The sequence below is a fragment of the Coenobita brevimanus genome, chromosome 5, assembly GCF_032717465.1.
Source record: "Coenobita brevimanus isolate Jiangsu-jjx chromosome 5, ASM3271746v2, whole genome shotgun sequence".
Classification (NCBI taxonomy): Eukaryota; Metazoa; Arthropoda; class Malacostraca; order Decapoda; family Coenobitidae; genus Coenobita; species Coenobita brevimanus.
In genome coordinates this window covers 18,250,681-18,276,961 of record NC_136958.1, presented here as the reverse complement: position 1 = coordinate 18,276,961, position 26,281 = coordinate 18,250,681, and the positions used below count along the sequence as shown (strand labels likewise).

The window sequence follows — 26,281 nt, the reverse complement described above, 5'->3', positions numbered from 1 at the left end:
GGCCAACCTTCTCTTCCTGATGAACATCATGCGGATCTTGCTGAGTAAACTGAGAGAGGCCAGCTCCAGCGAGGCTCAGCAGATCAGGTGAGGTGGCAGCCATTTGCCTTTTCAGCACGATAACTTTCTCTTCCGTTTTATTCTTGCTACTTCATCTTCGGAAGGACCTTTCGCACTGAAGGGGTAAAAGATGGCTATAACTAACTTCTCCAGTTTAAGTATCTCAAATTGAATTAAATCATGTGTTGGTATTAAGACTGAAGTTATGGGCATCCATACATCAAAGTATGTCCGTGTTTCAGTGGACGAGCCTCTAAATATCATTTTCGCTTACCGTCGATGTTCGCAAGTCCGCCGCAACTTTCAGATTTTTATAGACAAGACTGTTGGAAAGGTTTAGTTTTTTTCATCCATATGGCTGTGAATTTTGAGAAGTGCTAGTTGCGTAACACTTATTACTTATCTATAAGCTTTCCAGTGATGTGTGTGGGTCAGCAGTCGGTTTCATAATGTCCGACGTAACCATGTCTGCGTGCATATTTTGGCGTACTGTATCCATTTTCAGCAAAGTTGTGGCAAATTGGAAGAAAACTTATTTAATTAACACTTACCACTGTTTCATTTGCCCTCCAGCAATGTGCGTAGATCTGCTGTTGCTGTAAGTCTCCAAAATAACATAATTTTAGAGCTGTGCGTGTTATGGTCGTCCGCACCCTGCTGCAAAAATTACATAATCAAAATGAAGTGGTTAATCTACTGATTGTTTTGGCACTATATTGCGTTAAATTTATTACTCATTATCGTCGTTATTATTATTATCATTGTTTTGTTATTATTATTAATAATAGTAGTAGTAGTAGTAGCAGTAGTGAAGCTGTATTTGTTTTATTATTATTATTATTATTATTATTACTATACTTTTTGCTTGTACTTGCCTTTTTATTAATCTAATCCTACACCTCATGGAACAGAATCAACCCGTTCTGTCCGAGGACTTGCTTTCTTACTTTATTCATGCTGCCACCAAACGATTTCATTCAAACGTTTGTTATAGGTAAGGCTGTATCTAGCCGCCCTTACGTTCAAAAGGTCTCCCCTAAACGAAGAAAATCGTCCTGAATTCGTCTGATAGGAATTTAGAACTTGTCGAACTGGAGGGGTTAACAGTCCGTTCCTTGAGGTCCATCATACCTACTGACGCACAGCTTCGCATACAGAGTCACCACTTTAGAGCTGATGCCCACCGTGGGAAATATTTTCCCCCAGAGCAATTGCTCTCTCAACTTTTTAAAATAGTTGTCCCTGGTTAGAAAGCAGAGGAAAACCTGAGATCGTTAACAACTCTTCAAGCGGTTTTTACATCGCAGAAATTACATTCTCTTTAATCATACTTATTATTGATAAATTAAATGCTACTGCGTTTAACCCTCGTGGACAACTATATTGTAAATACATGTAATTACTTGGGAATTTCCACTGACCTAAACTGCGTCTCCGTGTTAGATGACGTGTCTGAATATGGAAAGACCCTCTAGTAAAGGCAGATGTGGGTTTATCATATTCATATAGATAAAGGGAATATTTGGTTTGGCTTTAGTTTAATTAAACTAAGATTAATTAGTAAGAGTCGCCCTGTATATATCATGATGTAATCTAACTGTATTTAATATTGTAATTAATTAATGGTTGGCACCTCTACCATTCTATGAGGGAGATTGAGGCTTACCTAGTTCGCTTACTCTGCTCCTTGACAAAGTCCAAGCACGTTTGTATATACGCACCTCAAGGACGTTTGACAGCCCAAGCAACAGACAGAAAAGCAGGCTCGTCATCTGTTGTTTGACACTCCCTAGCTAAGTAACCTTCACGAATTGGCCAATTCAAGGGGGGATTAGCTAGGAGATAGATGAGAATTAGTTGAGTTAAGGTGTAAGTTACGGTTCACCTAACCCTATGAGACTTGTTTGAATTTACTTAAGGACAATTTTAGGAACGAGTAAAGACCTACGAGTTGTTTACTAGAAAATACTAGAAGTTTCTTACATCTTGGTGCCTGCCCCAGGAGACCGATTTACACAAAGTCAAATATGGGGGACGTGGAAGGTGTGTGCAGGATATTTACAGAAGAAATATGTGCAGCATGTGATGTGGTGTGTGGGAGGAAGAGAAGACGGAGGGAGGTGCAAGGAACAGCGTGGTGGACTGAAGAGGTGAGACAAGCTGTGGCACAAAAGAAGAAAGCATACAATGAGTGGATGAGAAGTAGGGGCGTGAAAGAAGTTGAGACGCGAAAGAGAGTTATATTTAGAAAGAAAGAGAGAGGTGAAAAGATTAGTAAGAGAGAGTAAGAAGAGAGTGGATGAGGAATTTGGAAGGAATTTGAGTGTAAAGTGGAGGGACTGTAAGAAGATGTTCTGGAAAAAGGTGAAGAGAGTAAGACACAGTGGAAGTGAGGTTACCAGGGGAGTGAAAGATAAAAATGGTAGATTACTAGTGGAGAAGGGAGAAAAAGTGAGCAGATGGAGAGAACACTTTAAGGAATTGTTGAACATACAGGATGGAAGTAATGCGAGTACAAGTGGCTGGGGAATGGCTGGGAGAAGGAGGGAGGTGAGAAGACAGGAAGAAATCAGTAGGATAGAAGTTGTGGAAGCAATGAAGAAAGTCAAAATGAGGAAAGCCCCAAGAATTGATGGAGTGTGTGGTGAAATGCTGAAGCATGGGGGAGAGATAGTAGTAGAATGGATGTGGAAGATGTGCAGATTGGCCTGGGAGGAAGGTAGAGTCCCGGAGGATTGGAAGTCAGGTATAATTATTCCCTTGTACAAAGGAAAAGGGGAAAAAGAAGTGTGTGGGCATTTGTCTTCTTAGTATAATAGGAAAAGTGTATGGTAGGATACTTATTGACAGAGTTAGAGAAAGAACAGAGGAATTAGTGGGAGAAGAACAGGGAGGCTTTAGGAAGGGAAGAGGTTGTGTAGATCAGATATTCATTCTTACAGCTTTATTGGAAAAGTTTCTAGAGAAGGGAAAGAAGTTGTATGCTGCTTTCATGGACTTGGAGAAAGCATATGACAGGGTGGATAGACAAAGATTGTGGAAAGTATTAAGAATATATGGAGTAGATGGAAAATTGTTGAATGCTGTGAAGAGTATGTATGATGGTGCTAAGGCTGCAGTGCGTGTGGATGGTGAACTAAGTGAATTTTTCTCTTTGGAGGTTGGGTTGAAACAGGGATGTGTCATGTCTCCATGGTTGTTCAATCTGTTCATGGATGGGGTAATAAAAGAGGTACAAGGTAGGGTAGTGGATGTTGGAGTGGCCCTGGTGAGAGAGGATAGTGTTTGGAAACTCCCTGTACTGTTGTTTGCAGATGATACTGTGTTGTTGAGTGAAGACGAAGGGGAGCTGCAAGGCTTGGTGGATGAGTTTGAGAGAGTGTGCAAGAAACGGAATCTAAAGGTGAATGTAGGGAAGATTAAAGTGATGGTCTTTGAGAGAGGTGAAGTCAGTGAATGTACAGCGAGGTTGGATGGTGAGGAAATGGAAAATGTGAGTACGTTTAAGTACTTGGGTATTGTGATGAGTAAGGATGGAGGTTTGGAAGGTGAAGTGCTTGAAAGGGTACAGCAGGGAAGAAAGGTTGCTGGTTCTTTGAAAGCAGTGATAAGAAACAGGGAAGTGAGCATGGAAGTGAAAAAGTTACTTCATGACAGTATTGTGATACGAACTCTAACGTATGGAAGTGAAGCTTGGACATTGTTGGAAGGACACAAGTCAAGAGTGAGAGCAGTGGAAATGAGTTATTTAAGAGGAGCCTGTGGAGTCACATGGAGAGACAGGCTGACGAATGAGGGTATAAAGGAGCGTTGTGGTGTGCACGTGGATGTGATAGGAAGTGTTATGAGGAACACACTGAGGTGGTTTGGCCATGTGGAGAGGATGGAGGGTGAAAGACTGACGAAGAGAGTGTATGTGAGTGAGGTGGAGGGGGGAAGAGGGAGGGGGAGGCCGAGGATGAGATGGAGGGATGGGGTGGAGAGGTATATGAGAGAGGGGGGTGTGAGTTGGAAGCAGGGCAGTGAAATGGCTGGGGACAGGACGACGTGGAGGCGATTAGTTTGTGGTCACCCCAAACGGGATTGAGGCGTTTGGCAATAGAGAGATAGACAAATATTTCTGAAATTTTTGGTGCCCCTAGCGAGTGAGAAGGGCAGATGTGTGCCGGAGCGCTCAATGTGTTTAAAGTTGCTTTTGTTGGGCATAGTTTGCTACCACGTTCGGTTGCAGTGGATGATGTGGAAATATGTACATACCGAGTTCAGGGAAAATGGATGTTTTGGTAATTGAGTGTGGGGATAAGATATAACCCTAGAGGTTTAATAATCCAGAGGATAGATTTGATATTACGGACCTAATCTCTACACTCCTCAAAATTTAAATGATTAATAAGCTGAGCCAGAAAATGAGTATTTGGAAATTGAGTGGGGGGATAAATACAACCCTAGAGGTTTAATACCCCAGGGCGACAGGTTTGATAAAGTGGACTTAATCACTACCCTATTCAAAATTTAAAATAATCAGATAATTACAAAGCTGAGGTAAATTTGTGGTTGAAACTCATAGTTAATTATTAAATTAGAAATCAGTCAACATGTCTGTTTTCTTGTTGCACAGATCTTCTAGTAGTAAAGCTGGATGGGTAACTAGAGCCATAAATTGTTGCAAACAATCGTTGGACGAAATTCCTCTGTCCAGGGAGAAATTAAATATTCTTCTAAATATATTGAAAGACCGATGGACTAAGTATAAAGAAAGTTAAATAAATTTAGAAGCGGCTATAGTAAAGGCTGATGATAAAGAACTCTTAGAGTCAGAAACTACGAAGTTAGAAGGTAAATTAGGAGAATACTTAACCGTAGTAAAGACACTAGAGTCAAAGTTAGCTGAGACTGCCGCGGAAACACAAATTGTGGAACAGCGGAGTAGAGCTGTTACCACAAATAACGCTTCCGGAGTTTGATGGGGAGCAAAACTGGATATTCTTTTGGGATCATTTCAGATATTTAGTCCATGATAGAACAGATCTCCCTAAGATCAGCAAACTTACATATCTGTCAGGACAGGTCAAAGGAACACCATATCAGCAGATAGAAGAATTACCAGTAGATGAAAATAACTATGAGGTGGCCTTGACTATCCTTAAACAAAACTACAAAGACAGGGAACAAGTTATTACCCAATTACTGATGGCTCTAATTGAATTACCCATACCTAGACACGATTTTGATTCCTTGCAAAAATTTTGAATTGCAATAAGTTGTAATTTAAAGGCCTTAGGTACTTATGAAGATATTATGGCATCAGATTGGGTGATTTCAAGAATTGTGTCCTTAAAACTTCTACCAAAAACCAAGGATGCCTTGTACGGTAGGGACCAAAAGGATAATTTCTCCTGCGAAGAGACTGAGGAAGGCTTGATGCAACTCTCTAAACACTTGCAAGGAACGGTAAAACCTCCTGAGATTAAACAGAAGACTGAAATATAGAAAAAACCCACTAACCAACTGGTTGGGAAACCTAAGTTAGAGAAGCCTAAGTATGTACCTAAAGCAGAGACAGGTACTTTCCTTAGCACCTTAAAGGCTGAGGATAAAATATGAAAAACAAGGAACAGACAAGCTGATGAAATTAAGGAAGAAAAACCTTCCATGGTAAAGGACAGGAAGGTTTATGCATTTTGTGGTGAGCAACATTCCAGTGCATCTTGTCAACATTATCCTGATTATGCTTCTAGAGTAGGAAACTTCAGAAACTGGGGTGTTGTATAATCTGTATTAATTCCGAACATACTTCCGCAGACTGTAAGACTAAATTAAATCTTTGTTTTAAATGCAAAAAGGATCATCATCATAATGTTTTATGCCCAAGGATGAAAATTAAGGTTCCTAAACCTGCAAGCGTCAATATGACAATTGCACGGGGGAATGATCCAATAGTAATGCCAGCTGCAGTTCCAATAGCAGATGTGAAGGTATTGATTGAGAATAGAAACCTATTAGCATGTACCCTTTTTGATACGGGTGCTCAGAAAACGTTTATTTCTGCAGACAATGTGAAGAAATTAAAGTTACTTATTAATGGCAAAGTAAATCTAGCCATTACAGGATTCTTAGCAACTAAGAAAGCTCATTCTTTTGATTTAGTTAGACCTGTAATACAATTAGGCAGATATAAATGCTGTATGACAGCAGCTGTACTGGATAATATGGAGACAATTATATATATAAGGACTGAAGGAAACCTCTGGTCAATTACAAAGCTCAGGGATAAAGTTGGCTACACGGAATGTGGAATCAGATACTGTGGGTCCCATAAAAATTATAATCGGTTCTGATTACTGTGGAAGATTCCTACATAGGACTTTCAAGAAGAATTAGGTACAGTTGTTCAAGAGTCCAGGAGGTAACCTTGTTATGGTTCAGTTGGCTTTTCCAAATCAAGTTAAAGGAGAGGCCAAACTTGTAGACTCAATGTTTGTTACCCCCACACAGTCATTGATGGTAGCTAGAATACGTGCAGAATTAGAACCTACTCAGATAAATGACTTTTTGGATGAAAATATTGAACCTGTACACAAGTTGTGAGACCTAGACAGTGTAGGAATACACTCTGAGGAACCAACCCCTGAAGATAAAATAACTTTGGATTTGCATAATCAGTCCGTGGAATTTAAGGATGGACAGTATTGGGTAGGATTACCAAGGACTATAAACCATTAGGAGTTACCAACAAATTACCAAGCAGCTATAGCTCAGTTAAATTCTCTTCTAAAGAAGTTGAGAGATAAACCAGAACATCTAACCATATATGATATTATAAAAGATCAATTGTAGAAAAAATTTATAGAAGAGGTAGAATCCCCTGTTAACCACAAGGAAGGACATTACTTACCACATCATGCTGTAAGCAAGGATTCAGTAATTACTCCCATAAGGATAGTATTCAATTGTGGTAGTAAAGCATCCAAGGGATCAGCTAGCTTGAACGATTACTTGTACTCTGGACCTACACTAGCAGAGAAGCTAGGGAATGTGTTATTAAGATTTAGAGAGAAACCTTAAGCTCATACAGTAGATATTAGTAAGGCTTTTCTCAGAATAGGAGTGAGAGAGGAGGATAGGAAATTTACAAAATTCCTCTGGCCTCATGATCTTCAAAATGAGGATAGTCCATTGAAGACTTACTGTTTCCGATCGGTGCTCTTTGGCTCTTGTGCTAGTCCTTTCCTACTTTGCAACACTTTAAAGCATCATTTTGAAAATGCCAAATGCCAAGAAATAGGGCAGGCTTTTTACATGGATAATTTGCGAGGTCTTGCTGGTACAGAGTCGGAAGCTTTGAAGGCTTATGAAGTAGCCAGTTCCTAATGTAGGAGGGCAAATTTGCCGTTACAGAGCTGGAATACAAATTCATCGCTTTTGAGGAATAAAATACAAGAGGACTATCCAAATTCTGACATTCCCAAAATTCAAAATGTGTTAGGTCTTAACTGGGATACAACAGCTGATGTAATAAGTTTGAAACAAATTAAGTTCTCTGATGTCACTCTCACCAAGAGGTCCTTGTTAAGTCAGGTCTCCATGTTATTTGACCCATTAGGATTGGTCAGTCCTATAGTTATTTGGGGCAATTGTTTTGAGCAGGAAAATTGGCGAGAAAAGTTGGACTGCGACACGGAACTATCCATCCATCCATCATCCAATCATACGTTGCCCCATGAGGAGCGTAGGAGCCCGGGGTTAGGAACGTTGGCATTTAAGATGAAAGTGACCAGCCTCACTCATCCCTGAGTGGCATTACGTCAGCAATAAACCCCAACCATTCCTTGGATATAAACCTTCATCGGCTCAATCCGATTGGAGCACCTTTATTACCCACTAAACCACCAGGAGCCAAAATTTGGTTATATGGTTACCACCCAGCGAAGTAAATGTTTTCCTGGTGTACAGGAAACTATTTGACTTGTCACTCAGTGTAGAGTCACCCACAGGCAGAAGGAAGAGGAAAGAATGAAGGAAAGAAAGGCACAAGAGGGAGTGTAAAGTCACCCGCAGGCAGAAGAAAGAGGAAAGAATGAAGGAAAGAAAGACAGAAGAGGATGGACGGAATGAAGGATGGAGGAGAGGAAAGGGCAGACACCCGAGAGCAGCACTACGTCAAGTGATTGGATGGATGGTGAGCTCCCCCACCTACCACTACATATATATATATATATATATATATATATATATATATATATATATATATATATATATATATATATATACATATATATATATATATATATATATATATATATATATATATATATATATATATATATATATATATATATATATATATATATATATATATATATATTGAGGTGCTACCAGAAAGTTTCAGTAATTTGAACAGAGGGAGCCAACCATTTGCAGCTTTGCCTTTTGCCACTAGGGAGTCAGGAGCACCCCTTATGTGTCAGTGTGGCCCCGGCCGTGCCTGTGAGCGGAGGTGTTGTTGAGCCACACGGAACTACGTGAGACATATGTGGAACAATGGGAACAGATTAGAAAGGAGTTTGAAACCACATCAAGCATATGTATTCCCAGGGAAATAAGCAATAGTGAGAAGTCGCACTTACACATATTTTGCGATGCTTCTCAAAGGGCTTATGGAGCAGTAGCTTACTGCGCAGAACGAGAGGATATTAAGATTATTATGTCCAAAGCCAGAGCTGTGCCAATTAAAGGAAGAACCCTACCTCAAATGGAATTGGCTTCCATAGAAGTAGTAACTAAACTGTCCAGGTATTTGACCACTACTCTTGATACTCAGTTTGAGGATATCTATATATGGACTGACAGTGTGATTTGTCTCTACTGGATAGGGAAGGAATACAGTAAAATTCCTTTCGTCCGTAATAGAGTGAAGACTATTAAAGAGCTGTCTTCCAAATTTAAATTCATGCATGTATCCTCTAAACAAAACCCAACTGATCTGCTCTCGAGAGGTTCGACTGTAAAGAGACTGATGAAAGATAACTTGTGGTTTAAAGGTCCTAAATGGTTACTCACTAAAGATTGGCCTGAGCAGAAACAGTACAGTATTGCTGAGGCTGGTGTAGTTAACCTAGATCCTGTAGTACCTGAGCCAGAAGTAACTGATACCAGCCGATTCTCATCAATAAGACAACTTATTAACACTACTAAATTAGTTGTTGAATTTTTGAATAAGAAAGTGGGGTTTCAGAAATCAGATCCCATGGAATATTGGCTGAAAAGAATACAAAAGAACTATTGTATTACAGAGAGATATATGACCTTTTAGGCCAGGGCACTTTGAACAGGGATAAGCTGATAAGAGATTTGGGCTTGTTCTTAGACTGAAAGGGTCTGATTAGATATCGGGGCCGAATAATAAAGGCTGATTTGCCTCTCCATACTAGACATCCCATATTATTACCCAAGGGCAGATACTTTGTAGAGTTAATTGTAAAGGAAGCCCATGAATTGACTCTCCATGGAGGTGTGCCGCACTCTTTGGCCCGAATCCGGGAAAGGTATCCCTAAGGGTAGACAGGTCATAAAGAAATATCTCAAAGGCTGCATCACATGTAGGAGGTATGAACAACGACCATATGACTATCCAGGACCACTTGCCTTGCCAAGGGATAGGGTAAATGTAAGTCGGCCCTTCCAAGTAACTGGAGTGAATTACACAAGGGCTATAACTGTTACAGGTGAGGGAACTCCCCATAAGGTTTATATTTGTCTATTTACTTGTACCTACACAAGGGCAGTCCATCTAGAAAATGGCGGAAGATCTGAGCTCAGAGACATTCCTGAATGTGTTTCGAAGATTTGCCGCTAGAAGGTCTTGTCCTAGCAAATTAATAAGTGACAACGGAGCTAATTTCGTTGGAGCAGCACCTTTACTGGTGAACATAATGAATGACCCAAAGGTTAAGTCGGCGCTGGGAATCCGAAATTGTACCTAGCAATTCACAGCTCCAAGAGCAACATGGCAAAATGGATTTACTGAACGAATGATTGGTATTGTCAGGAACTGCCTAAAGAAAACATTACACAGAACTAAGATCACAAGAGAGGATTTAAGAACAGTGATAACTGAAATTGAAAATAGGATTAATAATAGACCCCTAACCTATTTAGATGGCACTAGCATTTCGATAGAGGCCTTGACACCAGCTCATATGCTATATGGCAGGAAGCTCCATCCAGTGCCTTGTGTGGATATACAGGAAGAAGTAGATGATCCTACCATTGAAAATAATTATTTAGGACATCTCCGGGAGGGATATCAACGTCTGAAATGGATATTGGATGCTTGGAATAGACATTGGAGCGAAGAATGTCTTTTGAGCCTACGAGAAAGATATTATGGGGCTCAGGCTGCCAGCAATAAGTCTGTTATAAACATCGGGGATGTGGTCTTAGTGAAAACAGAACAACCAAGATCCCAGTGGCCATTAGCTAAGGTGATCTCCATGCACCCAGACTCAGAGGGGGTGCTGAGACTCGTAAAAATAAAATGTAGGGGACATACTAGCATAAAAACTATTGATAAACTGGTACCCCTTGAGTTAGCGGCTACCCCAAATACAGGGGATGGTGGAGATTACATGGGTCAGGATGCGCCACCTAGAAAGGTCGCAACACAGGGTTCTCGAGACCTATGGAGAGAACTCCTGGCTAATGGTCGCATTACATGATACAGCGTATCATTTTTCGCCCAGCCCCCAAACTGTGGGAAATATTTTCTACCAGAGCAAGTGCTCTCTCTACTTTTTAAAATAGTCGTCTCTGGTTAGAAAGCAGAGGAAAACCTGAGATCGTTAACAACTATTCAAGCTGTTTTTACTACCGAGAAATTACATTCTCTTTAATAATTCTTATTATTGATAAATTAAATGCTACTGCGTTTAACCCTCGTGGACAACTATATTGTAAATACATGTAATTACTTGGGAATTTCCACTGACCTAAACTGCGTCTCCGTGTTAGATGACGTGTCTGAATATGGAAAGACCCTCTAGTAAAGGCAGATGTAGGTTTATCATGTTCATACAGATAAAGGGAATATTTGGTTTGGCTTTAGTTTAATTAACCTAAGATTAATTAGTAAGATTCGCCCTGTATATATCATGATGTAATGTAATTGTATTTAATATTGTAATTAATTACAGTTGGCACCTCTAGGATGGGGTAATAAAAGAGGTACAAGGTAGGGTAGTGGATGTTGGAGTGGCCATGGTGAGAGAGGATAGTGTTTGGAAACTCCCTGTACTGTTGTTTGCAGATGATACTGTGTTGTTGAGTGAAGACGAAGGGGAGCTGCAAGGCTTGGTTGATGAGTTTGAGAGAGTGTGTAAGAAACGGAATCTAAAGGTGAATGTAGGGAAGAGTAAAGTGATGGTCTTTGAGAGAGGTGAAGTCAGTGAATGTACAGCGAGGTTGGATGGTGAGGAATTGGAAAATGTGAGTACGTTTAAGTACTTGGGTAGTGTGATGAGTAAGGATGGAGGTTTGGAGGGTGAAGTGCTTGAAAGGGTACAGCAGGGAAGAAAGGTTGCTGGTTCCTTGAAAGCAGTGATAAGAAACAGGGAAGTGAACATGGAAGTGAAAAAGTTACAACATGACAGTATTGTGATACCAACTCTAACGTACGGAAGTGAAGCTTGGACGTTGTTGGAAGGACACAAGTCAAGAGTGAGAGCAGTGGAAATGAGTTATTTAAGAGGAGCCTGTGGAGTCACATGGAAAGACAGGCTGACGAATGAGGATATAAAGGAGCGTTGTGGTGTTGATGTGGATGTGATAGGAAGCGTTATGAGGAACACACTGAGGTGGTTTGGCCATGTGGAGAGGATGGAGGGTGAAAGACTGACGAAGAGAGTGTATGTGAGTGAGGTGGAGGGGGAAAGAGGGAGGGGGAGGCCGAGGATGAGATGGAGGGATGGGGTGGAGAGGTATATGAGAGAGGGGGGTGTGAGCTGGGAGCAGGGGAGTGAAATGGCGGGGGACAGGGCGACTTGGAGGCGATTTGTTTGTGGTCACCCCAAACGGGATTGAGGCGTCTGGCAATAGATAGATAGATAGACCTCTAGCATTCTATGAGGGAAATATAGGCTTGCCTAGTTCGCTTACTCTGCTCCTAGTCAAAGTCCAAGCACGTTTGTATATACGCACCTCAAGGACGTTTGACAGCCCAAGCAACAGACAGAAAAGTAGGCTCGTCGTCATCTGTTGTTTGACACTCCCTAGCTAAGTAACCTTCACGAATTGGCCGATTCAAGAGGGGGTTAGCTAGGAGATAGATGAGAATTAGTTGAGTTAAGGTGTAAGTTACGGTTCACCTAACCCTATGAGACTTGTTTGAATTCACTTAAAACAATTTTAGGGACGAGTAAAGACCTACGAGTTGTTTACTAGAAAATACTAGAAGTTTCTTACATCTTGGTGCCCGACCGAGGAGATCGATTTATACAAAGTCAAATATTGAAAGCAGTGATAAGAAACAGGGAAGTGAGCATGGAAGTGAAAAAGTTACTACATGACAGTATTGTGATACCAACTCTAACGTACGGAAGTGAAGCTTGGACGTTGTTGGAAGGACACAAGTCAAGAGTGAGAGAAGTGGAAATGAGTTATTTAAGAGGAGCCTGTGGAGTCACATGGAGAAATAGGCTAACGAATGAGGATATAAAGGAACGTTGTGGTGTTGATGTGGATGTGATAGGGAGCGTTATGAGGAACACACTGTGGTGGTTTGGCCATGTGGAGAGGATGGAGGGTGAAAGACTGACGAAGAGAGTGTATGTGAGTGAGGTGGAGGGGGGAAGAGGGAGGGGGAGGCCGAGGATGAGATGGAGGGATGGGGTGGAGAGGTATATGAGAGAGGAGGGTGTGAGTTGGGAGCAGGGTAGTGAAATGGCGGGGGACAGGGCGACTTGGAGGCGATTTGTTTGTGGCCACCCCAAACGGGATTGAGACGTCTGGCAATAGATAGATAGAAATTTTTCTGACACCCATTGTCCATACTATATCCATTCTAGGAGTGTCTCATTCAGGACTGGTGTGATGGGATTAGCTGGTACGATTTTATGACATGTCCATTGGGTATTGTGGAGAATCAGTAAAGCGGTTATTAACAGATTTACAGGATTATAAACAAACTGTTCCCTGACCCGTCTGAGATTCAGAGCAATAATGTGAAACCTGCAAGTTACATGATTTGTGAATATGCTGGACGATGTATTTATTCAGTGTTTAGTTCGTTTTGTGTGTGTGGAGGGGGGTAGAAGTCGGTTCTCTTTAAAGTGAAAGTAATATCTCTACGCACTTGACAACCATCTCCACTGCTGGATTATAATTATTCAGCTTAGTAGGGCCTTCTGGTACCACTTTTTCATATGAAACTTAAATAACTAGCAGGATCATTAATTCCTTACGCTGTGTGAGTACTGTGGAAAAATACTACTACCGTAACTACAGTTACCACAACTAGCACTTGAAATGGTCTCAAACTAAACTTCTGTTACTATTACTACCACTGCTACTGCTAGCACTGCTGCTGCTGCTGCATGCTACTGCATCAACAGCAGCATGCAATCCTATTTTGTCCCATAAAAACAGGGGAGTAAAGATCCGAGACAAAGTAATAAGACCAGATATATAAGGCAACGGTAACCAGCCTCACTTGTCCTGATCTGCATTACGTGAGCAATAAACCCTAACCACTACACAAATGGAATCCACAAAGGCTATACCCAGCTGAACCGCCTTAGCCCACTAGAGCACCAAGAATAATTTGGTTATATGGTTACAACCCAGCGTAGGAAATTTTCTCCTGGGTTGCAGGAAACTATTTAGCCAGTCACTCAATGTAAAGTCACCAGGAGAGAGAGAGAGAGAGAGAGAGAGAGAGAGAGAGAGAGAGAGAGAGAGAGCACTATGATGATAATGAAAATATCAATAATCATAAAAATTAATAATAATAATAATAATAATAATAATAAATAAATAAAAATGATAATAATAAAATTAATATAATGGTGGTGATGATGATCAAAATACTACTACTACTACTACTACTACTACTACTACTACTACTACTACTAATAATAATAATAATAATAATAATAACAGCATTATTATTGTTATTGTTATTATTATTATTATTATTTTTATTATTATTATACGTCACGTCTACCCACTGCTGTTCACTGATCTACTTTAGTCAACAAATCCAATCATTAACATTACATTCTCATTATATTTTATTTTGCCCCCTCCAGTATATTTTAATCATCAAGGGAAGACTTATCGTAGTGAAGGAGCAGAAGTGAATGTACGGCAGGTGGCCAGACTAGCAACAGTGCAAGTGACATGAATTGTGCACATGCGTGTTAATTTATTCATTGCTCGTTTATTGGGTTGTGTGCGGATGTTAGTCTGTCCCTGCGATTTGTTGTGGTAGTACACACTCTCTCTCTCTCTCTCTCTCTCCATCACTGCAAGAGGCCTCCCCCTAAGATGAATAAGAAACGCCTGGTCATAACAGGAGTAAAATCATTAAGACATCATAGCACTAAAGAGGTTATTGGTATTATGTCCTGCGCCTTCACTTACGACTTGGTTCCATTATATCGTTTGAATGCAGCTAGAGCAAAATACAGATATCTTACTTATGCGAGTAATTGATATTCTAACTCCTTTGGTAAGAGTGATCGCGAAGCTGAATGAAATCACCTGAATGCAAGTGGTAATGAAAAAGGTAGGGGAGATGCAATGAGGAACTTTGCTCATCTCTGTAACTTAGGCCTTTGAGCTTGTGGTGAGTTTTTCACCAACTCTCCTGGGATACAAGGCCACTGCATCATTCAGGTTACCGCAGCTACCTCTCCTGTGTGTTACCCTAGCGTCTCATTTTACTTACTAACCCACAAATGTTGGATGGACACCTATACACTACTGGCGTCACCATCTGTCCGCACCAGGATTCAAACACTGGCGTTATCAGGTCAGCAACTCCAGGCAGTAGCTTGCAGTTGTTAACCTCTTAACCACCGCGACGGTCTGGAGGTAGTAAGGATAAACAAAGTCATTATATTACAAGGATTAGTGATGACTTCCCAGTTCATTCATCACTACAGGTTCCGCGTTAGCTGAGTGAATCTCTTGCGAGTAAGAAGTATATATAGAATCCTCTGACAACAGCACAAATGAAAGAAAATTAGACTTCGTGGCACCAGAAAGGTGAAAGAGAACTTTTTAAAATCAACTAACTCTCTCGTATAACTAAGTTCTTGTTTATCCTGAGTTCGTCATATAAAGCTTATTCTCGCTGTTACCAGGAACTGTTGTTCAGTTTTGAGACGAACCTTGTGTAGTGACAGAGGAAATGATGATGATATAATTATAATTCATCCATTTCAAAAGCCTTTCCTTGCCCGGAAACGACTACATAGGCCTATAGCAAGAATAAAGATATGACCGCCTACAGTAGAAACAGTGTTAATGAAGACTGATTGTAAATCGACCTGACACCTTTCAGTACAATGCTGTCTTACACTGCAATTCTACGAGTATTACCATCAGACATTATTTTGTATTCAGCTGAGTAGAGACTTTTTCAAACCTGAGGGGTAAGACATTAACTCAATTAATAGCGGAAGAAAAGCGTCTGAAGATGTCAAGGGCAAATAAGAAAGTTCTCCACTGAAGAATAATCGTCACTCCCAAAACGTATTTTCTTTATTTATTCTTTGCAATACTAGACGACTTTATTCACTGTGGGTGACTAAATCTAACTCTCTCAATTTAAGAAAGTCTCTCCTAAACCCAACAAAATAGTCTAGAGACAACAGTAAATAAATAAAAAGCAAGCCACTCTAACTGGAGTTGGTTAATGAGGGTGCTTGTAAATTGGCCTGCTCTGCTCACCACCTTAATAGAGTACTCCCCCCACCAGCTATAAAAGACCTCGATATCTTCAGTAATGGAGCCTTAGAAAATGGACTTTCACCCTGTTGCACAGAGGAGTCGTGAAATTTGTAGGCGTTAGAATTTACCCCCCCCCCCTTTCCTTCTGTTACCACCAGTTCTCTCCATCAGCCCTGCTTTCTCCCAGTTATCTTCTGTCTGATTTTTTCTTTCTTTTTATGGCACAATAGGATCGACTGGCCGTTGTCATTAAAAAAAAAAAATAATGGTTCCAGTGACTGAGAAAGCTTTAACTAACCCTAATTGTAGGGTTCAACCACATCCGGTGCCGGACATTGAAGTGGTTGCAGTAGCCTAGTAATGTATGTCATGTCTTGTGCTCTCACGTCTCACACCCTGCTGAAATTCCTTCGGTGGTACAAGTTAAACAGAGCCTTTCACCCACGAGCACAGACGTTCTAATACAAATTTCCTCTTGCACTTGTGAACTACAATCAAAAAGCCTTCTACGCCTAGCCTATGCCCGTGCATGTAACGCAGGGTGAGGGTGCGTTACTTCTCTAGTAACAGATAATTGTGTTCCTCGATCCAAAGTGTTAGCTGGGTTTTCAGCGGGCTCATGCCAGACATAAACAAGCCGTCAGTTGCAGTAAAATACAATACACCAGAACCATTTGAATACTTCATTCGGGAAGGCATATTAAGTTCAGCTGAGAAAAAGCCTAGAAGTGATATAAAGTAAATAGATAATAAATAAATAAATAAATCTTTCACTGCTGTTGCTTGGCAATGTATTCAGTGTAATACCATATTATTTTGTTTTTACGAAAAAACACTTTTCTCCATCCTGCTCCTTGTGTGTCCAACCAGGCCCCCTCCGTCAATCGATACACAACACCCTGTCGTAGGCTCTTTAAGTCTGTGTGGTCTGTGTACAGTATCTTTACCTCTTCCTTTTCTCCCTGTTTCTGTTTCTGCTCCTCCTCCTCTTCTTCTTCCTCCTCCTCCATCTCCCCCATGTCCCTTCGTCGAACAGTCTGCAACGTCTTCCTCGTACTACTTTTTTGTTGTTGTTTTTCTGTTTCCATGAATATGGCAAAACTTATTTGGAATAGTAAGATCTGTAAAGTCTGCATAACTTCATTCTTTCCTTCTTATTGAACAGATATCCCCGTCGATTCATCTTCAACGATTTGTCCCTGTTTTTTACCAACAGCGACAGCGAAGCAGGAATTATTTTCAGTTTGTCTCTCTGTCTGTGTGTGTGTATCTGTTAGCACTATAACTTCGCAACCGCTCAAGATATCATCACAAAATTTTACAGGTGTGTAGGAAGGATGAAAATCTACGATTTCGAAATTGGTGGAAGTAGGTCAAGTCAAGGTCAAGGTCATATTCCGAGCCGCGCTTGATATGTATCCGCTCACGGCTGGGGTGCTTCCCCCCTTGGAGGGCCTCTAGTTTTTTATGGATAGAGTAAAGACACTCATTAACATTAACGCCGGATCACTACATTTAGGAGTCCTGAGGACCGTGTGATCACGTAATTCCTACCTCTCTTTCGCCTAACCAGGCCTCCCAGCTGATCATTTCACAACGCCCACTCCCTACTGCCTGTATTTTATGTGTGAAAAGAGTATGCTTATCCGTTTATATTAAGGTTGAAGATCGTAGAGTCCACAAAATAACAGTAATTTCTCTCTCTGTCTCCCCACCAGGCCCCTGCGTCGCTCGGTCCGCAACGCATTGTTCCTGCTGCCTCTGCTGGGCATCACCAACGCCATCACCATGATACCCAAGCCACTCGAGCGATCGGCATTCGAGTTTGGCGTCTGGTCGTATGGAACCAACCTTCTGACGTCATTCCAAGGATTTGTGGTGGCTTGTATCTACTGCTTCTTCAATGGAGATGTGAGTAGATGCATAGACAGACAGAAAAACGAATAAATAAACTGGTATACAGAGAAATGGGTAGAGGGGTAGATAGATAAACGTGATTTTATGGATCCAGTCTACTGATGTCGTTCCAGGGTTTTATGGCTGCTTGCATCTAAAGCATCTTCAATGGTGATGTGAGTTGGAGATAGTTGGACACAAGACAGACAAAAAAATTCGTAGGCAGAAGAGTGTTCTAAGTGGTTTTGGAGGTTTGGCAACATCTCCTTAGCAACTTGTTCGCCATGTTAAACTTCACAGTCCTACCGCATGGTCTTTCTCTCTGACAAGGAAAATATATTTTCACCCCTGTTTGTTTGTTTGCCTGTTAGCAGGATTACTCAAACACTAAAACAGAGATCTGGACCAAATTCAGTGGGTAGATAGCCCATGTACCAGAGTGAGTAGATAGCCCACGTCCCAGGGAACAATTGATTAACTCCTGGGACTGATGTTTGTTAGTCTGTCTGTCTGTTAGCAGGGTTAATCAAAAACTAAAAGAGAAATTTGGACCAAATTTGGTGAGTAGATGGCCCATGTCCCAGGGAATAATCGATTAACTTTTGGGATCGATCCGGATCGTATTGCGGATTCTGGATCCGGAAAACACTTTTTGCGAAGCCCTAATCAGTAATGTGTAAACCTAACCCATTATGAAGAGTGGTTTGGAAATTATGTTGCACTTTTCGGAGAGATGTGCTCCACTGAGTGCCCCTCTAGTTTCTTTATGCAGATTGTTTTTATCTTAAAGTACTATCAGTAATAGTGTTACAGTATAATATGAAAGGTAACTAAGGAAGAGGTGCTACGCAGCCTCGTATGTCACCCAGAATACGGCCAATAGACCTATAGGTAATTAGAAAAATAAGCTGAGAGGTATGGTCATCTGAAACCAACTTGCCACGTCATTCCAGGGACCTGTGATGGTTTGTAACGACTGTTTTAGTTGCAATGGTGAGAGAGAGAGAGAGAGAGAGAGAGAGAGAGAGAGAGAGAGAGAGAGAGAGAGAGAGAGAGAGAGAGAGAGAGCAACTGTCGGCTTCCTGACTGAACGACACTGGTAATGCAAAGAAATTAGTTTGTTTGCGAAGTAAAATTTAGTCGATGTTAAAATCCGCATGATTCATTGATTTTAATTAATTTTGTTTATCGTGTGTGTGTGTGTGTGTGTGTGTGTGTGTGTGTGTGTGTTCTTCTTGACGCTAGTAGGAAAAAAAGTAAAAGTTGTAGTGTAGGAGTCTGCTTATAGCATCCTTAACAATCGGCCTATTATTTTAGTGGACTTCTCTCTGTCAGAGCTACCGGGGAAATAGATTAATTTGTAGGGGAAACAATGTTAAGAGCCTGACAACCCTGTTCTTCAGGTTCAAATAACTAGGTTTAACGCAAGCCTGCAGTGTGTGACGGCCATTCTTAAGACCCATGATGAGAGTAGAGCTATTTTTTTTTTTTTTTATCTTTTTTGGTGCTGGTGAGGAATACCTTCACGTGGTGGCACCAGTACAGCCAAGAGCCTCCACTTCTCGACTATACAAGCGTCCCGGACCTCCCTCCCTGTCGCTCAAAGATGAATGATGGATTATTCAAGATGGACAAATTCATTAAGCACTGCACTTGGCCCATGTCCGTTTAAACCTGAGGTCACAACAACAACAACTACAACAACAACAACAACAACTTGGCAGGAGCAACTTCTTCCCACATTTCATCGGGCTCAGGCCAGATGATCCTAGTTCCATCAAAACACAGTATTTCACTAACCATTTCAAGTTCTCAACTCTTTTTCAGAAATGAAAATCAGTAATCGATGTCTTCCGCTACTTAATTTTGACCCTTTCTGTCTTCTATCGTAGTTTGTGTTATTGTAGATTCAGCCAGACAATTTTTGCAGCTTAGGAGTGACTGTTCGAAATCGACGGCTTAAATATAGCCTTCAGTATATCCTCTTAAACTAGACACCCGTCTTAGTTGAGTAAATCGTGAGGAAGAAGCAAGAAGATAATGCAAAATAATACGTCATCCGACTGAGGGGATTAAAAATACAACGTTTACTTCCTTATATATATATATATATATATATATATATATATATATATATATATATATATATATATATATATATATATATATATATATATATTTAACATTTTAGAACTATACAGAGCTCGTTGAAAACGCTGTAGAATTATCGCAGCAGTTTCTGCCCGACTTGGGGCGTTTCCAAGTATGAAGAGGGACGGAACATGGAAAAACTATTATATGCTATCATTTCGTACAGTTTCCTTATGTGCGAATACTTCTTCAGTTTGAATAATTTACTTCTTTGTAAAATCACCGAGGTTCTCTTTTGTTAATGTTGACTCTGACAAGTAGCCTACAAAAATACTATATGCGGGAGCTTAATGACTCTTCTGTTAACGCCTTTCGTATGGTATGGGAATGTGATTTTGCGTGGTGTGATGTCAGAGGGTGGTTTGGTGTGTGATGTGCTGTGGCATCACTGAAGTTACTAATGTCTAGCGGAGTGAAGCACCTCACGTTCAAAAAATGTTAGTGAGAAACAGACGGACAGAGCCGCTTCTAGTTACGCTCCCTCAGAGAAAAGCAAACTACACAGTCCCGTATTACTCATGTCAGGTGTAGCGATCCGTGCTGAAAAGAGTATTTGGATGTAGTAACCTCTTTAACCCCTTGAATCAGGTTATGTAGGTTTTTAGTTTATGCCTGTCAATTCCAGACGGTTTTATTCATTTTAGGAAGTGCCTTACCTATAAAAGGGCGGTATTGAAGGCTGTACGTATCTCCTGCAGTTCGCATACCCTCTATAAAGTTGAATAAAATCGTTGGGTGGTAATAAGTGAACTAAAGACATCACTGCGATGAAGAGGTTTGGATAATCTCGAAATTAGGTACGGTGACAAAAAAAAAAAAAAAAAAAAAAATGATCCCTCGCTAGTCAACCCCTCCGCGTTTCGTCTTGTAACATTGTAACCTTTACAAATTCAGGTGATTCGAATTGGACTTTGAGATACAGTGCCTGAGTGAACCCCGGCTCGAGTTTAGTTTCACTCCCTGGTGACCTAATGTAGCTATGCCGTGTGCGGAAATGCTCTTCATAGTACAGCTTTGTATATTAAATAATCACACCATAGTGCAAGCGGCAAATCCTTTGACCTCTGTAGATAATATCATTCTCATTAAAACATGAGGAGTGGATGCACAAAAACAACTACGATGTCGTATCTGCCAGTGATTTCCAACTATTCCCCACACAATTCAAAACATTCTGTTGAAGTGACTATAATAACTTTCACCCCGTAACCTAACCTAACATTAGGTTATAAAATTTAATGTCACAACCGACTTGGAGTTTCTGTGTCGGTACACGTTCCAGAATGTCCAATAATTAATCTTGTACTGACCCCAACATTATAAACATCTTAAGGCTAAAAAAATATAGTCATTCACATGAAGGCTGCCTAATTTTAAAGGCAGCATATTTTCATGATGTGTAATTTTGAGCTGAGCTTCAACACCATGATGAAATAGGGGCACCTCTTTGACATTATTATGGTTTCATTGTTTTGACGAGGTTTGTAAAACAACTGTGATCTCGATGACCACGTCAGAAGAAAAAAATTCTTTGATGCCTAATCAACATCCGATTTATGACGTATTACTGGATAAAATTTGTTACCAAGGGAATGATACTGTTATAACTAAAACAGCAGTTTACCGCTAAAATAAAGATGAAAGTTATACCTCTTTTAGGCTAAGAGTTTCAGATCACTTCTGTGGAAATATTGCATTACGTGCCTCATGACATTTTCACCGAATATGAATGTCTTCATTATCGTTCGTTTATTGATTTTTTCCTCCGTTTATGGTTTGGTATTTTCTTTCTCCAGAAAAATAATGTGGCATTGAAGTGTGTAACAGCATCAGTGTTATGTTTTTGTGCAATAAGTCTTAGATAATGGATTCCCTTAATATCTTACACGATATTTTAGCATTTCACTGTTGGCGCCATAATGATCATGAAGTACAAGAAGAATTTTTTGCAGTACCTAGGTTATGTATCACTGTCCGAGTTGCATTCTAATGCAAATATTCACTTTATCATCTCAGTCCCCAAATTGCATAGATTATGCCTGTTCTTCACGATATACTGTAATTTTAATGTCCAATAACTGTAGAGATAATATAATAGAATTCGGAGGTTGCAATCTCCTTCGTGGACTGTGATCCCAAAGCTTGAAACTCAAGAGCTGAGTTTGTATGCCCAGCTTAGTATCCATATCAATAATTTCTCATTTGTAGCCTACCTACCACATATCTGTGCGTGAAGGGATATGTCAGTGCGAGTGTAAAAGCTAGCTTGTCCATATCTACACTATATGCGTAGGTGAAGGGGCTGTCACGGCGAGGATGAACGCTAGCCTGGCCACGTCTCTACTAAATGTGTGTGATTTCAGGTGCGTCGGTGCCATTGTGAACGCTAGCTTGGCTACATCTCTACCAGATATGCATAGGTTAAGGAGATGTGTCTTTGCCAAGGCGACAGCTAGCCTGGCCACGTCTCTACCACATATGTTTGGGTGAAGGGACGTGTCAGTGCTTAATCACATGCTAATCTGGCCATATCTCTGCTTCCTATACATTATTGAGGGAAAGTGATAGTGGGTGATTACTCCTTTTCCTGATCACATCTGTCAAATACAAGCTCATGGGTTACCGTAGTATAGTACACATACGAATTTCAAAAGGCCTAAGTTCAAAAGGACGGAGGGCATATTCGTGTGCTGGTTCAATTTGTCTAAAGTTCTGCTTTTGATGGCAATAGGCCCAGTAGGTTGCCCATGAGTGCGCGTTTACGCACGCACCCACACACACCCACACCCACACACACACACACACACACACACACACACACACACCAGGCACGAATTCTGAGTAGGGAGAGACGTGGGGGACGTGTGCCCCAGTTCTTTAGGCAGATCAACGAATATTTATAGTAAATGAACTATGACAGCAAAATATGATTATTAAATATCTTACATAAATGCTTTCATGGAGTCATTTGGATGCATTATGGTGTGATTATTTAATATTATGAAGAGCATTTCCGCACAGCGCATAGCTACATTAGTTCATCAGAAAGTGAAACTGAATTCTAGTTGGATTCACTCAGGCATAATTTCTCAAAGCCCAACTCGGATCACCTGAAATTGTACAGGTTACAGTGTTACCAGACGAAACGCGGAGAGGTTGACTAGCGAGAGACCAATTCTTTACTGAGTGACTGTACAGTGAGCAACAGTAGTCGTGTCGCTGTTTTGTCCGAAGATTAAATGTAACTCGTGAAACATTATGAACCGTCCGTATAACAGACGGCGGAATGTACCAGACGCATAGCCCGTTAGCTGATGTTTTCACCAAATTTCACGACACAATTATTGTTGCTTACTGTACATGCAGCAAGCTGCTCGTTAATAATCTCACCACAACCTCGCTCACAAACCACCCCTATAAAAAAATAACACTTTCAGGGACATTTTCTCGTCAGTTTAAGAGGCTTTCTTAGACTTCCTTCTTCGATATTTAGTTTGTATAGTACACGTAGCTATTCTCTAGTATGTTTTTTTATGGCTTTAGACATACAGTGAGTATATAACATAGTGTTAGCATACCATATACAGAAATATACTGTTAAAGGTGTTAAGAAGCATCATTAACCACCGAAAAAATAAAATAATGTTTTTATAAGTTAACACACTCCTTATTTCCGGGACGCCCTTTAGGAGGCCACTGTCATCTTCATAGTGCAGCTTAATCCTGCATCATCCTTGAACATGCTTGGGGTTTCATTTACTCGGGACTTATCTTGGAAATATCATATTACATTTCTTGTAAAATCTGCTTCCAAGAGATTAAGTGTGCTAAGCCGACTCCGTTCCTTCTTTACCCCTGCACAATTGTTGACTCTATACAGGGGTTTTATCCGCCCCTATGTGGAGTACAACTCTCATGTGTGGGAAGGCTCCCCACATACAGTTCCTCTCAATAGGGTGGAGTCAAAGGCTTTTCGTCTCATTAACACTCCTCCTCTTACTGACTCCCTTAAACCTCTGTCTCTTCTCCGCATTGTTGCATCTTTATCTCTTTTCTATCGCTACTTCAATGGTCACTGCTCCTCTGAACTGTCTGCATGCATTCCTCCACCTCTACAACGGGCGCGTAGCACCCGCCTAGCAGCAAACTCTCACCCCTTTTCTGTCCAACTCTCTAATGCAAGAGTTAACCGTTACTCTCAGTCCTTCATTCATGCAACAGGTCATCTCTGGAACTGTCTCCCTCTGTCTGTATTTCCTTTTTCCTATGATCTCGAGTCTTTCAAACGCAGTGTGTCCAGGCATCTCGAAACGATCGGATCTTGATTTTGGCTCTCCCATGTATTTCGTTTTTGTCTTGGAGGGAACTGTTATTGATGGCTCATGGCCTTTGGTTCCTTCTTCCTCGCATAAGAAAAAATACTATAGAGCTCAGTGCTACAGCCTCAACTTTAGTGTACTGTGGTTTCCTTTCACGTAATGAGAGATATTCACATTCAAAACTCTTATATATTGATTTTTGGTGTTGTATTACCTATAGATACCGCACTGTTCTTTCCGCTGTGCAATGAAGAAATTATAACTTAGGCCGTGGCACTTGCCAGATGCCACTTTCTGAGGGAAAGGTACTGGGAATCTGGAAATCACTTCTTTAGGCGTATGTACATACCCATCTCTCTGTTTGTGCCCATTCATCTCTCTTCTAATTCATCCACGTCTCCACCCACTTACCCATCTCTAACATTCCACCCGTCACGGCAGCCAGTCCTTCACCACAACCACTAACACTCGCCTCCAACCTCACCTGGCCTGATTTCCCCCGCAGGTCAAACGTACCTTGTGCTACTACTGGCGCCTCAAGGTGACTCTCCGTAGCCGAAAGAGAAGGTCAGAGTCCGCTTCAGCATTCCCAGACGCAGAGGGACTTTACGATACCGGGTACGGTCCAAGGCCACCCAAGCTGCACTATAAGGTGAGTTCGTGGTGATACGCTGTTTATCCACTATATAGTTTGTTATGTCTGCTTGGGTATGCCTGTCCACTTACGCTTCTCTCTATCTGTCTTCTTGTTGTGATATACACAGCTTATACTTCACTGACGAGAACTAAAGTAATTGATATTGGGGCTGGGTCTCCTCGCTGGAAGTGTATCGTTTTCATTCTCTCTCTCTCTCTCTCTCTCTGAATACAAGTGTGTGTGTGTGTGTGTGTGTGTGTGTGTGTGTGTGTGTATTTATAAATTTATGTATCTTTGTTATTACTTGGTGTGTGTATATATATGTGTGTGAAGCAAATACAAGTGTATGTTTGCTTATTTTTTTTATCAACTCATTGCCTGATACTGCATGAAGTATGAGTTGCATCCAGCCACAGCAATATCATTCCATTCTGTCTCTACTCAGCCACGATAACACATCCCTTCCACACTTCAACACATCATATCACGCCATCCTTCACCATGCTCCCACCTCTTCGTTCGTCCCACTAGCATCAGTAGCTCTGGCGAAGTCATCTAGGTACAACTGACACAGTATTTGATGTTGCTGGGACTTATATTATGTGAAGGTAAAAACGAAGTTGATTGATTTCACTTCATTTTTTTGAAGGAATGGTTACCAAACTGGGGAACATGTATCCCCCCAGTACATGAAAAAATAGTTTTCCTGGGGCATTCCTGAGGATAGTGTTCAGTTTTTTGCTTTCATATTTATTTTTTGTTTTCCATATTAAGTTTACTCTCTACATTAACTTATTTTATTTTCCTTCGAACCTATTCATCTTTTTCATAATGCTGTATTTTTACTACCATTCTACTCACTTTCATTTCTTTTGCATCTGCGCACCCAAGAGCACAGTGGATGTAATGTTTTCCTTGTTGTGTGTGTGTGTGTGTGTGTGTGTGTGTGTGTGTGTGTGTGTGTGTGTAAATTAAAACGTTCTTTATCTGTGTTTAATCGTACGATGGGAATGTTGAGAGTCAACGACAAGGTTGACCTGTTGTATCTGGGAACAAGAGGTCAAAGGACAAGGTCGCATGGTCGACTTAACATACTGAGTTTTGATCTGATTTAGAGAAAACTTGGTGGAAGAACTGAGGGTAAGGTAAAGACGAAGGAATCCGATTTTGATAATCAGTCAAACGTCAAAATCACGGGGGAGAACGAAAGGCTAAACAAGACTAAAGTAAGAAATACATTATCGTGGTGGAAGATATTAACGAACGT

General features: G+C 40.8%; 1 protein-coding gene across 1 annotated transcript in view; it reads left to right on the top strand.

Moving 5' to 3' along the window:
- The window catches only part of LOC145398034 (PDF receptor-like), a 516,837-nt gene that overhangs the window by 487,593 nt on the left and 2,963 nt on the right, over positions 1 to 26,281 (top strand). Inside the window, exons 9-11 of the mRNA XM_080270999.1 lie at positions 2 to 87; positions 17,730 to 17,922; positions 24,883 to 25,029. Of these exons, the coding sequence (XP_080127125.1) occupies positions 2 to 87; positions 17,730 to 17,922; positions 24,883 to 25,029 (426 nt within the window). The remainder of the gene's footprint in view (position 1; positions 88 to 17,729; positions 17,923 to 24,882; positions 25,030 to 26,281) is intronic.